Consider the following 18243-nt stretch of genomic DNA (forward strand, 5'->3'; position numbering starts at 1 on the left):
AATTTATAATGAATGTATTAATGTACATACGAATTGCATAGTGATTAAACTGACTAAAATTTGTAAGAAATAAAGAATAGAGTTATTTTTTATTTTGAGGTTTGTCAGCTGATGTGTAGTGTAAAATTTCTATAAAACGTGTGATTATTTTCTTCTAACAACTTTTGTGTAAGAAAATAGGCGTTGGACGTGATTTGGTTGAGATCTGAAAAAAGAAAGAGTATTTGAATCGAAAAGAAAAAAAGGTTATTTGAAAGTTGAAGTTTCGTGAGTAAAAACTTCTAAAAACTACTTTTATAACTTCAAATTATTTCTTTCAAGATTGAAGTTAACATTATAGAGTAATTTGATATAAAAAAAATTATGTAAATAATTTCCAAATATTATCTCAAATTTTGGAATCAAAATCTATGGCCAAACGGGAGAGAATTTCATTCTCTTAAAAATATGTTCCATAGTCATTTCAAACTTTATTGATATTCTTTCTCCTTCAACTACTATCCATATAATGTACAAGTATCTTTTCACTCTATTCTAGTGGAGATTGGCCTAACACTTATTTTGAATAGAAAGAACAAAAAGATTTTCTAAATCCATAACTCATCTCTTTTCAGTGGTTTGTATTGGTCGAGGTTTCATGCAATTGGATGATGCCAAGTGTTTGATTTAAATACATTTTTTCAGGCAATTATTAAGGAAAAGAATAATAAAATTAATATTAGGAAAAAAAGGGTCATTATTTACAACTAAAGTGTGTTCACTGACCAGGAATTGCAGTTGTAATTTAATGTTTGCAATTTCACATCCCTCCTTTTATGGTATCCATCCTCAGGATAGAGATTAGTACTTACTACTTCATTTAAGGCATATTGTGACAGTGAAATACTTTAAATTTTTTAGCTCATCACTTTTAACCACTTTTTTTTTCTTTTTGAATGGGAGCCTTGGCGTAACTGATAAAGTTGTTGTCATGTGACATGTAGGTCGCGGGTTCAAACTATGGAGGTCTCTTGCAGAAATGTAAGGTAAAACTGCGTACAATAGATCCTTGTGATCTGACCCTTTTTCCCGATCCCGCGCATAGGGGGAGCTTAGTGTAATGGGCTGCCCACTTTTAGCCACTTTTTGAAGAAATTATTAATATTTTAACAAGGCGATTAGTGCCACATTTATAAGTATATATACACAATTTTTATGTGACAGATAAGATGTTTCTTACAACTCTTTGTCATTATCTTTTGTTGGATAAATCATAAAAACCAATTTGAAACAATTTTAAGCAAACAATTCTTCTATCCATCTCTATTTCTATATAGGAGATGAAAAGTAGAGAGTTTCCAATTGCAAGGGTTTAATTTTTTTTTAATTTTTTTTAAAGGATAAAGAGTTTGCATCCCTTGCCGAATTTAAAATTTTAAATACGTACGCTGCTATAAATATACTGTAATACATTTTATAATGTGCTTCTCTATTGTTCTAAAAGATAATAGCACCAATTCGAATGAAAGAATATGATTAACATGAAATTAGAATTATCGCCCCTTCTTTTTTATTCTTTAAACCTTCACTTTGACACTCTCTTAAATTAGAAGGCATACTATAATAGAATAAAATGCACTAGCAGTTCTTCAAAGAGCATCTACAGCCTTGCTGACACAAATATTGATTCCCATTAGCATATGTATGATATATCAGACAAATTTTTTTATAGCTTCAACCAAGTCAAAGATGAAAGTCTATTGAATTAAAGAAAGTTTTTAACAAAGTATAAAGGCTTAATACTCAGATGGACCCTTAAACTTGGAATGTTTTGTAAGATAGGCATATAAACTTATAAGGTGACCAGATAGACACTTAAACTTACTCAAAGTGTATTTTTCAAGTTTTTCAGTTGTTTTGAAAACAAAAACTATATTTTTCAAACACTCACAATTTTCATGGCCAAACAAGCCCTAAATATATCACAAAATATTTTTTTTAAAATGCAAAAATAAGGCAAAACGCATATACATGAGACTATAAATGTGCACTTAAACCAATAAATACTCGCTAATCGCAATTTTGCAGCTTTCAATTAACTCGGTTTTTTTTTACACTTGAATAATTAAAAAACAATAACTTTAACCAATAAAAATCCTTAAAAAAAGAAATTTCAAATTAAGAAATTTCTTTTTTTTAAGGATTTTCTTCTCGGCTTTACAGTTTTCTTAATTTGAAATTTCTTTTACACTTGAAATACTGAACTTAGAAATTTATTAATTTGAAATTTATTTTTTTAAGGATTTTTATTGGTTAAAGTTATTGTTTTTTAATTATTCAAGTGTAAAAAAAAAATCCGAGTTAATTGAAAGCTGCAAAATTGCGATTAACGAGTATTTATTGGTTTAAGTGCACATTTATAGTCTCATGTATATGCGTTTGCCTTATTTTTGCATTTTAAAAAAAATATTTTGTGATATATTTAGGGCTTGTTTGGCCATGAAAATTGTGAGTGTTTGAAAAATATAGTTTTTGTTTTCAAAACAATTGAAAAATTTGAAAAATACACTTTGAGTAAGTTTAAGTGTCTATCTGGTCACCTTATAAGTTTATATGCCTATCTTACAAAACATGCCAAGTTTAAGGGTCCATCTAGGTATTAAGCCAAGTATAAAACATAACACGAAATCTTTTTTGAATCATCTTCAGTTAAAAAAAAATCTATCTTTTATACTATCAGATACAAATTACAATATGATCAGTCAAAAAATTAATATGATATCATGTCCTAGCTAAAGAACAGAAGAGGAGGAAGGATACTACAGGGAAAGAACAATCAACTATACAACTTCACAAGGAAACAAAATATTACTCTCGTAAAGATCCATCGAATTCATTTCCATCGCAGTTTCTATCTGCAGATGAGCTCTCCTAAGCTCTGCTGCCCGGATTATTCAAAAGTGCAGCCACACCCGGGTCGGACCCTCCAAATATTATACATTTCTCGAGGATCCAACACAGGTGTGGCGACATTTTTGAAAAATCAAAGCAACATAGCTCCTAAGATGGGGCAATTCCATCCATTCAAACATGTCCAGGTTGTGGAAAATGCCATCAACGATGATGCCTCAACGACTAAAAGATCCTTGAGTTTATGAATAGTCTTAAACCCGGACAGGCAATCCATAGTTGTGGAATGTCCGAATCTTTCCATCCCAACCAGCTGTGACAATGACAAGGCCCCATGCTGGGGATAATGCTCTGTAGTTAAGGTTCTTATGCTGCTGATGAAGATGATCATCATTATAAGTACAAAAGTGTTCATCATTTTCGTGTGGGAGAAGCATTTCTTCTGGCCATGTCACGGAGCCCCTAGATGTGACATCCATAGAAAACCAATTTCCTACAGAAAATCGTCTTGAATCCCGAGTCCTTGTTGAGTCAAAGTTGCAAATACCAAAATTTTCTGAATCCACTGCTGTTGCTCCCTGCCCTGACCATGGTATTGCAACAGAAATGCCTTCGGAGAGGAAATGCTCACAGGATCGTATAGATTTTGTTTGTTTGGATGCTCGGATGCTTATATCAGCATTGTCCCAGAGATAAACGCGCGAGTCCTCCCCAACTGATATTATGTGTTTTCCAGTAGAGCTAAATGTAGCAGATGCGCGGCTTCCTGATTTTGATCGACCTGTTATATCCAAGATAAGAGCAAACATGCATTTGGAAATGAGACTCGATCTAAAATGAAACGAATGATCATTCACAGGCCTTTTCTTAAGGATTTATGAATCAAAACAATCCAATACCTTTATATTTATGCACAATCTCGACCCCGTCAAGAATATGGATTTTGGAATCCTCTGATGTTACCATAACTCTTCGGGAGTCATTTTCGAAAAACTGAATGCCTGTGATTCTGCTGCCGGAGGATTTCTTCCTACTATGAAGATTTACCTGTGTGTTGAGGGAAAGTACACTTTCTGCAAGATAAGAAAAAAGAAGATTTAGCAACTTTCTCACTACCAAGTTTCATAATGAATGAACAGGATTTCTGAAAGTGCGAAAAACTACACACCGTTTAATTCATAGAAGCGGCAAGTACCAGAGATACAACCAACTACAAAGCCTTTGGCATTTGGTTGATAAGCTACGGCAGTCACAATGTCATGCACATCGGCCCAATCCAGAACTCGCTTTTCTGGGACTCCCCAAATACGAACTTTTCCATCTATGGAACCACTGATGAAGATGTTCTCATTAGCAGGATTGAACTGGATGCATGTCACTGCTTACATTCAAATGAAACTCAAATTAAACTTCTTAGTTATCAATAAAATAGTAACAAACAGTTGTACAAAATAAAAGCTTCAGATATGTACCGTAGTTTTTGTGAAGGAAAACTCCTTGACATCCATCCAAACCAACTTCCCATAGACGAACAGTTTTATCTTTGGATGATGATAGAAGACACTGCATTTAAGTTGGACGATTTGAATCAGATACATGCGTGAGTAAATAAGTTAGGCAAAATGCAGTTAAAAGTTGACTACTCACGTTAGACGAGGACCAAGCAAGGTCCAATACACCAGCAGTATGGCCATGAAACTCATGCAGCGGTGACTCATCGATTTTGAATGCCTTCTCAGGAAGAATAACAGGGGTGTAACAAGACTTTTTCTTTTCATGCCCGTGCTTGCCTTTGATGTGATGACTACTGAAATTGAATTTAGGTGATTCACGCGACGAATCAACTGTGACCAGCCAAACTCGAACGACCCCATCTTCACCAGCACTTGCCAGATATTTCCCATCAGGGCTAAACTTCATTGTCCAAATTAGGCCACTGTGTGCACTGATCTCTTGTCCACAATAAACAGCACTGAACTCATTTACTTTTTTCCTGTTCAGTTGCACTTGCATTGGACTTACCTTCTGCTTTTCAGTCTTAGATACATCAGTAGTTTGACTTTTCTTCATCTTTAGGCTAAATTGTTTCCACCACTTCTTCATTTTCTTGTTTTTCATGTTATTATCCTTACTGTGAGTGTGGTCAGAAGTGGCATCAGAACAAGTATGTTCTCCATCACTTGAAACTTCAACCAGATCATCAAACCAGGTCTGATCTAATTCATCGGTCAGTGAATTTGCATTACCACTCGATTCCCTTTCATTACACATAAACTCTTCTTCTGAAGCAGAACTAGATACTGCTCCACTACTTTCCTCTATCCTGTTCAGTCTCATTGAATCAGATTCATCACTGGCTGCACTATGTAGGCAGTCAACTTCAACAAATCCCATTTCGTGCAAAAAGTTCTCTCGTCGGTTCTTCACACTGTCTGGCTCCTTCAACCATAAATCATACCCCGGTTCTTCTGACGAAAGAGTGTCAGCAGAATCAAAGAAAACTTCTTCTATATCTTGCATTGTTTTCATTATCACAACTCCACATCAAATCCCAAGTTACCCCCTCACCACATATATAAATACCTTAGTCCAAATCCCGAGTTTCACTCACTATATAATTAAAAAAGCCTTAATCAATCCTAAGTATGCAAATTCCACTTAATGAAGTGTATTAAAAAATTAACACACTTATGTCTGCATACAATGGTGCCAATCACCAACCCCATACAAAAACCAGAATGACAACTAGTTTTTGTCAAACAAGAAGTTTCCTTGTACTCAGTAAATAATACACAAACAGGTATCAAACAAAACACCAATAATAACACTATTGGACTTGTTTTTTTGTACCTTAAGTTCCTCTCAAGGCAACTGAAAATTCCCAACAAGTTTCACCGACCTGCCGATGATTATGGACACTGTATCACCTTCCAAAATGGTCAACTAGTAAACCATATAATACAACAATCTTAAAAACAATTGTTGTCCTTGAAAGTTCACTGTATAGAACCAAGTAAAGTTTGTTACAAAGGTAAAACCAATGTACATAAATGAGAAAATGGCGGATTAAGGAAAGGTGAAAATGGTTTATATATAATTTCACCAATCAATAACCACCAAATCTCACAATTATATATAGCCGACTAAATCTTTAAGTCCACGAGCGGCGTTGTACAGAATATAGTTGTTGCTCCTTCAATGTTTTACACGAATTTCAAGAATCAGCTTTGAGCTGTAAACTGAAAAAAAAAAAAAAAAAAAAAAACATTTTAGATAACTCATACACAATACCAATAAATTCATAGAAACAATAAAACTACAAAAAGCCAAAACCAAAATTCACTTTAAACAAAAAAAAAAAAAACAATTCCTGATCAAAATCAGTTCAGATAATACTTATTAGCCAGAATTAAATCAAATTTTAAGCAAATCCTTTTTTTTTTTTTCATTTTTGCTCAAAACTGAGCTAACCAGAAACGAACCTATATCCCCAAAAAACAAAAAACAAAAAAATTAAAAACCTTTTAGCCCGAATCCCAATTTTTTTTTTCATTTTTCCTCAAAACTGAGCTAACCAAAAAATGCCGAATTTTAGAATAATAACGAGAATCAAATTAAAATTTTATATTTGAAGCAAAACCCATTTCAGAGAACTGAAAAACAAGTTTGTAGCAATTAGTAGCATTTTTTCTCCTCAAAACTGAGCTGACAAAATTTAATTAAACTAGAAAACCAAGAAAGCTAGCGAACATTACTAGAATAGCAGAGAGACAGGCTGTTAGTTTTGAATAAATGTAACGATTCTCTCTCTGTAGTAGTGCAGTGTAGGTGTTGTATTAAGAGAGAGAAAGCGATTGCTCAGTTACCCACTTTTCTTCACTAATTTCAAAGACAAATGGACGAATTTATATAACGAAATCATTGGATTTTACACTTACGAAATTCACCAGTAGCATATTTACAAGATTCTTTTTGTCCTTTTTTTTTCCTTTGATTTTTACAACTTATTTTAAAATTGTCTAACCTTATATTATGGCTCTTTCTTTGTATCCTTACAACTACCACCGTATATATGAAAGTGGCAGAATTAGAATTTTCAGCAAGAGGATTCAACATATAAAAAAATAAATATATCAAAATATTAAAAGGGTTTAACATTTATTATATATACAAAAAAAAAATTAATTATGTACAAATAGTATTATTTTTTTCCGCTGAAGGAACCCCTCGGCTCGACTCCATGTGGCTCCAACCCTGTATATGAGTATATTTTTTGATATATCAGTAGTATTTTTTACTCCCTAAGTCTCAAATTATTTGTTGTACGCCCTTTAAGAAATAAATATTAATTATGAGAGATATTTTACTAACTTTATCCTTATTTATGTCTAAGTTATAATTTCTCTCTATTAAATATTTACTCTATTTATTTGTCATCTCCATTAATGATAAAATTTTGTTGAGGATAAAACGAGAAAAAAATAATTAATTGTGCCTTGAACTTCTAAAATGACCAATATTTTGAGACAATTATTTTTAATAACCACAACAAATAATTTGAGACAAGAGAGTAATGGGTTATACTCCTTCAGTTCATAATAATTGTGCTTTGGTCTGTGGTACTGCTTAAGAAAATACTAACTTATCCTTATTTAAATAATATTTATTTAATACTAAAATTTCTTCATTACATAGACACTAACTTAACTAAATAACGGTAAATTTAAAAGAAAATAATTAATTTCTTGATTACATAAATAGACACTTATTTTGGATAAAAAAATAGAAAGGCTAATATGGCACATATCATGGACTGGACTGGAGTGACATTTTTGGTCCCTGAGTTATTGGTAAATTCTACTTTTTGTTTTTATAATATCCGAATAAACATTTTTGATCTTCAATTAATTGAAATGTGCATGCAGGTATTTTCATAATTATTAACTGTTCCGTCGTTTAATTATCATGTGTTACGTTAAACTTGTAATGTGAGGTCATATTTAAGGGCAATATACTTCTAAAAATAGTCTAAATATAACATATTTCCTACATAACACACATCTTAATTAAGTAAAGGTTAAATATATTTGTCATTCACAATATAACTGAGGAACAAAAGTGTTATTTTCCCTTTCTTAGGACAGTATTGAAGATTATGATTATAATTTCGTTACTATTTTAATTGTCCTATTAAAGCTCAATTTTTACATTTAATTTTCCCTTTCTTGTTTAGTATAATTTAAAAATGCTTGATTTTTCGAATAATTAGGAGAAAAGTTGGGGCCCATAATCCAAAATGAAAGCATAATAAACCAGATGTAACAGTAGAGATGTTCTTTGCTTGGTATAGGTTCAACCATTTTTTCTTTTGTAACTAGAGTGTTGTACAATATGCTGAAATGATTGTACTTTAATGTGGCACGATGAACATTGTTGGCCAATTATTGATTCCCTTTAAAAAATAAAAATAAAAACCTTTGGATTCTTCAATTGGAATTTCTATGTTGGCGCATATGATTGAGCTACACACAAATGGAAGCAAGACACTTCAGCCTGAATATTTTCTAAAATTATACCTTAAACAAGTGGAGTTTTTTTTTCTTTCTTTTGTTCTAACATTTTTGTTAAAAACTTTTTAAATTGTTTGATGCAATGCACAAAAATTACATTCTACATCTCCATTTTCAAAGTAACCTCCTAAAATGCAACAAAAAATATTTAGGAGGAAAAAAAGAAGCTGCTTTATAAAATAATCCAAAACTGTAATTCGGATAAAAATTTCTAAGAAAGAAACATAAACGCAAGTTCGTACTTGTACTACTTGATTATTGCTTTCTTGTTGTCTTTTTATTTTTGGTATACACTGTATAAATGGATAAGTGAATAGTCCAAAGAGATAAAGGCCCTTGAGCCAATTTTGATCCAGTCTATATACATTTGGCTATATATATTCCTTCATGCAATTATAGGCAAAATACAGAAAACATAGAAGCTCTTAACACTTTCACAAGGTAACGAATTAACCACCTTAATATATTTTTATCTCAAATTTTTTTCTATTGAATAAAGTGATAGGGATGGGGAAGAGGTAGTGTGCGGTAAAAATTGAATCCATATCGATATTATTAGTATATGAAGAGTCTTCACTGCTCACTATTTATAAGTCGTTGTGGTTCCTTACACACTATTAATAATGTGGATAAAGATTAGAAGTTATTCTACAGTTTTTTCTTTACTCTATTTTGATAGAAAGTGGAAAATGACATGAGAAATTTCTAGACCTATGAGAAAATGTTTAGATATGGAGCCCGGAGCCTAAAGGGTATAAAAATACACGGTATAAACCAAAAGGGGATATCCAAAAATTTATATACCAAAACGGGTATAACGTGGGTTGATCCACGTTATACCCCAAAAAACATTTTCGGTTGTCAGAACCAATCAACGAAAAATTTAAAAAAAAAATTGTATAACGTGGACTGATCCACGTTATACAATATATTTTGTATAACGTGGATCAGTCCACGTTATACATTATATATTTGTAAAGTGGACTGTCCACGACTCACTCACAATGTTGCCCTAAAATTTTCAGCTAAAGCCTCCGCCTCTTCCTCCATTAAAAACTTACAGAACCTCCATCTCCTTCTCCTTTTCCTTCTCCTCCATTTTTTTTTAAACCCTGCATTACAGTCTAATTTTTGGAGCAACTTCTTCATCTTTATCTGTTGTTGCTATTTAAATTAAGGTATTTTTTCTAACTCATATAATATTGTATATTTATAGTAGATGTAGATTTGTTTGTCTTATATATCTTAATTGTTATTTTTTATTTGTGTTATTTTAATACGTTTGTGTTATTTTAATAAGATATATGTTTGTGTTATTTTAATTTGAACTTAAGATATGATTGTTAGAAGCATTATTATATAAAAGGTCCGATTTGTTTAGTAGCACTTTTGAAGAAATTTGTTGTTATGTTGTTGTTGTTATACCCCTTTTTAACCGGGTTAAAGTAGAGTACAACATATTGGTGATTCCTATTTATTTTGTTTTAAGGAGTCGCCACCTAATTAATTTAACGGTGAATTAGGACACCTAGAGGTTAACTAAGGCAAAGTTAAAACTAAACCTCAATTAATAGTCTGCTTAACCAGTATGATTCTAGGTAAGGGCTCTATATTATCCTAAAGGGAAGGGGTTAGGCATCCTTTAGAATCCGTTAACTTACGGTTATCCGGCCAACTTAGGTTAATTAATTAAGATTAAATATAATGCTTAATTCTTAAGAAAAATAGGTTATAAATATTATTAAGGTTTGAAAGGAAAAACATAGTGATGTTATTTAAACTAACTTGAAGAAATACATAGTAGTCCACTCAAAAATAAAACTTATAAATCTTGTTAAACTCTAAATAATAATTTTATTTAAAAATGAGATTTGCCAAATATAATGATTTGTATATGGATAGAAGCTTTTAGAGAAGACCTAGCCAATTTAAACTTAGGATAAAATTACATTATATGAGTATAGTGAGGAAGAAAATCTGGACTTATTTTAAAATAGAATGCGAGAGATGATGAGTTTTCTTCCTCCTTTCACTAACTTATTTAACGATGCTCGGCTAAAATATATATATATAATTGGATGAATCTTAAAAAAACAATGTATAAAATACATTTGAGTTTATATTTGCGTATTAGTGATGTTTTGAAATATATATGATGGTAAGAATAAAATATGATTCCCTTTACTTAAAATATATAGTCACGCCATTTTGCAAATCAATTATTCCAAATAAAATAAATGTTAGACATTTTTAACATGAAAAGTAGAGAATAAAACTTATGGAATTAATTATTGGTTTAACTACCCATTATTAAAACTAAGCCTACTAATTCCACTAAGGTTTGTCTAAATTAAAAAAAATGTTAGTCATGCTATACAAATTAAATGCAGAAATAAAAATAGAGGAATAAATAAATTAAATGGGCTCAGTCCATTTGGGCCGCTGATCTGCTGCTATTGGGCTTTTGCCCAGTAATTTCTTTGTATTGTTGTGGGTGGGCTGGACACAAGAGAGACTCGATAATATTACGTTGGGCTTTTAGCCCAACATCGAATGCGGAAGAGGAACGAGTCCCGCGGAAGAGGAACGAGTCCGTCGGACTCGTACGCGAGGTTCATGCAAGGAAATGAAAGAAAGAGATTAGTATACAATCAATAAGGTTAAACATGTAAAAAAAATACAAACTGGAAAACAGCTCAGTAGACTATATATACTATGTATATTAAAGTATACTCATATACACACTTCGGATGAAGTATGCTTGCAACAACGTACAAAATTTAAACACTATACTGACAATGGACTGTAACATGAATCTGCCAACACATGTTTCATTCCCATGAAGATGCACATAATATGGACCAAGTATATTCACTATGTCCAACCATACAGCAGTCACGCAAACCAATTACAAAAATATGCTAAGGCAAAGATTATGCCCAACGACAGTAGCGAACAGAGGTTTACAGGATGTGAATAAATTCATGAATCATATAATTTCATATAGGGGCACGCAACAGCAATCAGGTATACATTAGGCGTGTCAGCCCTTGAAATTTTGAGATGGGCTCAAATCAATTTAAATGCAAGTAAGCATAGTACAATTGCCTTAAGACTCTCAAACATATTACTATTTTTCTCACGGCTAATTCATGCAAAGGCTCCTTTATTCATTAGAGTTCTAAAGCTCATAAGATAATGAAATAACGACAAAGACAAGTTGAGATATTACAGTGCATAGATTTGTCAAGATTCAGTTAGCTCATGCACATTTAGACCAGCACAAGAACTCATATTTAAATGAAAGAGTAGCATATGATGATCTTAATCATTTCAAACGTGCTCTATACAGTTTTTGGAATAAGCCCAGGCTAGATCAAAACAAATCCCATCAACTTAGATATATGATCTTTCATGCTTAAACAAAGAACCAGAATTTCAAACAGGAAGAAACCGTGACACTTGATACAGGCATTCCACAAAAAGGAGCATAACACCCCTATTAAATTTTGCTCTTTCTTTTAAAATTCAGCAACCGAAACGACAAGTTAAAACAATGAGCTTATTAAACACATCAACAATCCTGCTTAGACAGCATGATATAAGCAATGCGAACAAGGCTAATAATAATCATACATGGATGAAATGATTCCTGGAATGTATACAAACTGGTATGCAACTTATCATGAAAGGGTTCAACATTATGCTTAAGGTGAACTTACACTACCAAATACCAAAACAGCCACTTAACTAATAGGAGAAAGACATGATTATATACTAAGTTACCCCTACTCAGATTCAAACTTTCAAAGAAAAACAAGGGGGGGCAGTTAGAAGTGTTCATAATACACAAAAAAGAAAGAAAAGTTTCTTTCATACATTTCAGATCTGTAAAATAAGTGGAAATTACAAGTTTCTCATTTAAACCAGATTTAAAGAAAGAAAAACAGTGCTCTCCTAGGATCCTACAGAGTATTTAAAGCAACATATAAGTTAACAGAATAAGGAAGCATGAGCAAAGGTAGGGGAAACTGGCAGCAAACAGATTGTATATTTAATGACCATAGGAAGTCTGTTTCATCAATTTATATCATACATATGCCTAGTTATAGCTGTGGATTATCTAGCTTCCAGGATGCTTAAGAATTGTTGAAGCCTAAGATAAACACATAATCACCTTGACACATCTTAGTCAATTCCTAGTTCAGGCCAACAAAATAACTCTGGAAAACATACAGAGTGGACACAAACACAGACCTACACCAATGATAACCTACTCATTTTTTACTTGATCTATCGTGGAACTATCTCCCTTTTCTTTAGCAACATCAAATCCAATCTATGTGAATTATCAATCATGTGCATACCTAACATTAACCCTTAAATATGCAGTAACAGTCACTATTAGTGGATTAAAACAAACATGAAGTCTAACAGGGGAGATATTACTACTAACATCATATTCTCAACATAACAGGGGATTGAATCATTAAACAAAATGACAGAGAAATGCAGCTAACCGAGACTTTAAACTAATTGATATATGAAACATGAGCTAAAACGGGCATAGTGTTGATCAAACTAATCATTTAGCATGCTTAAATCCCAAGAAACCTAAACTGATATTAGCATGTAAGTAGGAATTAAAAGGCTCTTTATCATGACTAAAGTTAGCAACTAGGACAATGTAACCAAACAAGACTAACACTTAACGTATATCTGCCCGATTCATACTAACACTTATCATAACCAATTAACTTAGTACAGATAAACAAAAAAACAAATAAAACGCTAAAAATATACTAAAGGAAGGAAGTATGCTGACCTTCTTCGGGTGCAGCGAAGTGGGTGCGAATCTTCGATCTACACTCGAACACCGCCAAATCCGAGCTTGCGATGCTCGGATTCGCAGCAGCACCAAAGTAAACGAGAATAAAATTGATTTGATATTTTGATTTGACAATAAAACAAGATTGAAACTGCTAATAGAACTCGTATTTTGGGGAATTATAGGCGACTAAAAGACTCATATTTTAGAGCTTTTCGGGGTTTCAAAAACTTGTTTCAAAACTTTGATTTTCAGAGCATTTTTGCGACTCGAAAGCCCTATTTTGTAGGGGATTTATGGGGTTCAAGAACTCGTTTTTTTTATAAGGGGATTCTTGGGGGGTTTCCAACTTTGATTTCTAGGGGATTTCTGCGCCTAAAAAAAAACTGTTCCTGGGGAATTTCATGAACTGAAAAAATCATCCGGGTTCTTGGGGGGAGTTTTTCCAATCCAAAATCCTTCTGGTTCTAGGGGGAATTTCATGAATCAAAAGATCCTCCCTTCAACGACTGGCAAACGATTATTTATAAGGGATTGTTAGGGTTTTCGTGTGAAGAAGAGAGAGAGGAGCGTGGGGACAGAGGGACGTGGAGATGACAGTGAGCGTGGGGGAACAGGAAGTAGTGGGGGTGGCAGAGGTAACGTGGGGGACAGGCGTGGGAGAGAGAATGGAGGGAGAAAGAGGTGGAAGAGAAAGTGAGGGAGACGAAGGAGAAGGGAAGGGAGAGGAGAGAGCTGCGGCCGCTCTCTCTCTCTTTTGTTAAGAAGAGTTTTTAGGGTTTTAATGGTAGTGGGCCGGTCGGGTCAAATTAAACGGGTATGGGCTGGTCCGTTTGGGTAATTATTTGGGCTGGGGTGAATTAAAATGTGGGTTGGGAATAAAATATGGACTGGTCTGAAAATTGGGTTGGGGTGAATTAAAATGTGGGCTGGGAATAAAATATGGACTGGTCTGAAAATTGGGTTGGGTGAATTAAAATGGGTAGTGGCCTATGAAAATTGTTTTTGGTTAATCCGAAAATATTCGGGGTGAATTGTGCTCGTATTTGAACTAATAATAATAATAATAATACAAATAATAGCTAGTAACTGTAATAGAATAATGAAACTCCAATATTGATAAGAAGCTAATAATTATAGTAAAATATAAATATCCCTTTTTTTTTAATTTGCCGAAAATATTATAAGCGTAAATAGGTATTTCGGAGGAGAGGCGGGACAAAATTGGGTGTCAACAGCTGTTATTTTTGTGGATTGTTATATAAAAGATCTGAATAACTGAACAATATATTTTGTTATGGATTGTTATGTTGCTGTTATTTTTGTGGATTTGTAAAATGTGGACTGATCCACGTTATACAAAATATATTGTATAACGTGGATCAGTCCACGTTTTACAATATATAATTGTGAAACGTGAACAGTTCCACGTTATACAATATATTTTGTTATGCATTGTTATATTTTGTTATGGATTGTTACACAATATATTTTGTTATGGATTGTTATACAATATATTTCATTGTACTTTTAATGTGATATTTATATAGCCAGAAAAGTGAAACTTAATTGATGCCTCAGTAGCCCAAAAAAAATACTTAAAATGTCATGATAATGCTTTATTATATGGGACCTAAGTCTAAGTGGGTGGACAATTATTTTGTCTATACCTTATAGGTATTAATGTGGTCCACTATCAGTGGTTTCTAAATAAGGCGTATGGAAGTTGGCTTTATCTAAGCAGTGCATATTTGTTCTGCTAAAATTAGAATAATATATTTTTTTTAATAGTGAGTTACTCCAAATAGCTTGATCTGGACTTCATTTTTTTTTATATAAGGTATGGAGTTTCCACGGGTATGCGTACATCCGGGGCCAGAAGTGTACGATGTGTTAACACTCCAAGAGAAGCATCGATCACAGGCTGTGTGGGACGGTTCCTTGAGAGGACCGACTGGATGCCTGTTTCCTCGCCGCGCGGATACCGAATTTTGGAAGCACGTGAGGCGTCATCCTTTTCATCCTCGCATCCTTGACTACTTTGGCCTGTGTGGATTTAGGGGAGTAGTAGAGGTAGGATGGGTATCATATGATTGGGCAGTCATCACTGCACTTATAGAGAGATGGCGTCCTGAGACGCACACCTTTCATCTGCGTACAGGTGAGGCGACCATCACATTACAAGATATTGAGCTCATGTTTGGCTTGGTTGTTGATGGTAATCCCTTTAATGATCTTAATGCTAGAAATATACGTATTGTTGGGTGGCAACAATTGATCCATGAGCTTACTGGTTGGGCACCCGATCTGGATTGTTTTAATGGTGTTAGTAGGTTAGAAGTACATAAATTAATTGAATATATTAGAGGCTTAGATGACATTACAGTTCAGACCCCAGAAAATCAGAAATTGATGTGCAACAGCGGGTTAGGTTATACTTGCTATGGCTTTGTGGCGGCACAATATTTCCGGATAAGTCCGGTGACATACTTAATTTAGACTATTTGCTTGACATGCGTGACCTTAGAGCAATGAGTAGACAAGCTTGGGAGCGGCTGCATTGTCATATTTGTATACTTGTTTATGCCGCGCTTCGTTGAGGAAAGCCAAGGATGTGTGTGGATTCATTTCCTTATTGCAGGTACGTGACCTTTAAAATTATATAATTTTATTTGGTTGTCCTATTTTATAGTTATAAGGTTTTTATGTATTTATTTTAAATTTTTAATATAGGTTTGGGCTTGGGAGCGAATTATACCGATGCAGCCACCACCCAGGGCTCTTCAGCCACACACGGCTCTTGCACGAAAGTAGACTCATCGTAAAGCTTGCGAAAATGAGGCACGTGTTATGCTACAGGGATGTATTGGACAACCTAACAGATGGTCAGGTATTTTATCATAATTATGGTTGTTAATGACGTTTTGATATAATAGTTACGCTTATGTGTAATTTATTTATTTTATTATCATGTAATTTTATGTTCTTTCTATCCTAGTTTGTGTGGCAGCCTTATTCAGATGTCATCATTAATGGACTCCCTGAGTGGTGTCGGCGTGGCCGAGATATTTAGATGGCGAAGGTTCCCCTTATTTGTGGGATCTATCGAGAATGGCACATTTTAGACCGCGTTCTCAGATAGTTCGGTAGGAATCAACATATTCTGGGACCATGTGCTGAGATTGATCCTTTTCATTACAAACGTGACAAGCGGTATGCTATAACAGTGGAGGATCAACAAAATTTTGCAGAAACGGACTTTTTATGGGAAAATCGTCGACAAAGGGTAATTCTGGCCGAGTATGAAACTCAAGACCCAGAGTCATTATCAGAGTATTTTTGTTGGTATCGACGTCACTCCCGCACTTTCATAGGAAATCCTGCACATAAAGTGGATAGAGGATACCAACACATGGCAGGCAGGCATGAGGCATTTGTACGTACATTACATTCCATTAGATGTTTGATGTCTTTATATGTGTCTTAGACCACTATCAAATCTTGTAATTTTTTATTTTTTTTTTAGGCTTTAGGACATTAAGAATCATACAGGTTGGCTCAGCAGACTATCCAAGATCCAACCAAGTCTAATGAAGTGAAGGAAATAGCAGAGATGTTTAGCCACATTAATACAGAGTCCATGGCTGCTGCCTCTCTGGGGACGATGTTGAGTTTCGCTCCCAATTATACACCACCGGCAGAGTATGGTGAGTCGCCTACAGTGCAAGTGCCTCGTCATCAACGTCCTAATGTACCAAGACCTGCGGCGCGTGGTAGAGGACGCCAATCAGGTAATAGACGGGGTCGAGGTCCCGTGGATCACCAGTTGGTTGATGAGGAAGAGGTTCGCTTTGATCAAGATATGCCCAGCTCAACGATGCCTGCAGCTGATGATGCATATTACCCAATAGTAGATTTTATGTCCAGCTCATCGACGTCTACTCTCGAGGTTCAATCACCAGCGATAATCAGAAGTGAGGGGCCTTTTAAGGCATTCGCATCGTCTGGGCCTATTAGCCTCGCAATTATGGCCTAACAGTTTGGTGTTCAGACAAGCAGCTTATGGGATGACTGAGGGGCCTTTACCTGCATTCACTGGACAGAGCTCTTCAATTGGAGGAGACTGAGTTTTACCGACTTGAGTATTCTAACCACTCAAATAGCTTGTATCTTGTTTAATGTAATGGCTACCTTATGTGTCTATATTATTTATTTTGCATATGTTTGTAGGTGTAACGATTTTGAAGAAAACCCCATATTAACTCAGCTCACACAAATTGTGAGCAATAATGATGTAGCTAATGATCACTCCAATGAGTCAGGTAGTGATATCCCATTAGATCACACAGAAACAGACGATGATCACTCATCTGATGATGATGGTCATTCTTATGAAGACATTACTACTCGAAGTGATGGTAACGTTAGCTACCATTCTAATGCGATTCCATATTTGGACAACACAGAAGAAGGCCCGGATGATTTTGCCTTCATGAGAGATGACGGTCCAGTTCGATCTGCACTTTGGGATTGTAAAAACCTGAATTTATTAGATCAGGTTAGTATGGTGGCAATGAATATTTTTTTTATTTGTTGGCCCATTTTTAAGGGGTTGATAGTTTTCCTTGTATTATGACTTTTTTTTTTAATTGTTATTAATCTAAATTACGTAGTTTTTTGGATGGAAAACCAGGATATGTGCAATAGGAAGTTGTAAATTAAAATATTACTATATGTTGTGACCGTATAAAATTATTTATGCAATAAAATATTGTAGAAGGTAATACAAACAAATATCTTGATAAGCATTAATTGATAATCTAGTGCACACAAATTTCTTAATAAGCGACGTAATATTTAGAGAAGGGAGCAAATGAATAAACTTCACGCAGGGGTGTTTTCCCTTTTAGTGGAGAAGAAATTTCACCATTTGTCCTTCAAATGGTTGGTCTATAA

General features: G+C 34.0%; 1 protein-coding gene across 1 annotated transcript; it reads right to left on the reverse strand.

Annotated features, from left to right (window-relative positions):
- Positions 1-2688: 2688 nt before the first annotated feature.
- Positions 2689-6799, reverse strand: LOC132614441 (WD repeat-containing protein YMR102C). The gene is made up of 6 exons (XM_060328896.1): positions 6645-6799; positions 4537-6128; positions 4362-4452; positions 4058-4267; positions 3789-3962; positions 2689-3670 (listed from the first exon to the last, which is right to left on the reverse strand). Exons 2-6 carry the CDS (start codon positions 5416-5418, stop codon positions 3144-3146), a joined length of 1884 nt encoding a protein of 627 aa, XP_060184879.1. The 5' UTR covers positions 5419-6128; positions 6645-6799; the 3' UTR covers positions 2689-3143.
- Between the last annotated feature and the right edge of the window lie 11444 nt (positions 6800-18243).

Source organism: Lycium barbarum, chromosome 10 (assembly GCF_019175385.1).
Source record: "Lycium barbarum isolate Lr01 chromosome 10, ASM1917538v2, whole genome shotgun sequence".
In the NCBI taxonomy this organism is placed as follows: domain Eukaryota; kingdom Viridiplantae; phylum Streptophyta; class Magnoliopsida; order Solanales; family Solanaceae; genus Lycium; species Lycium barbarum.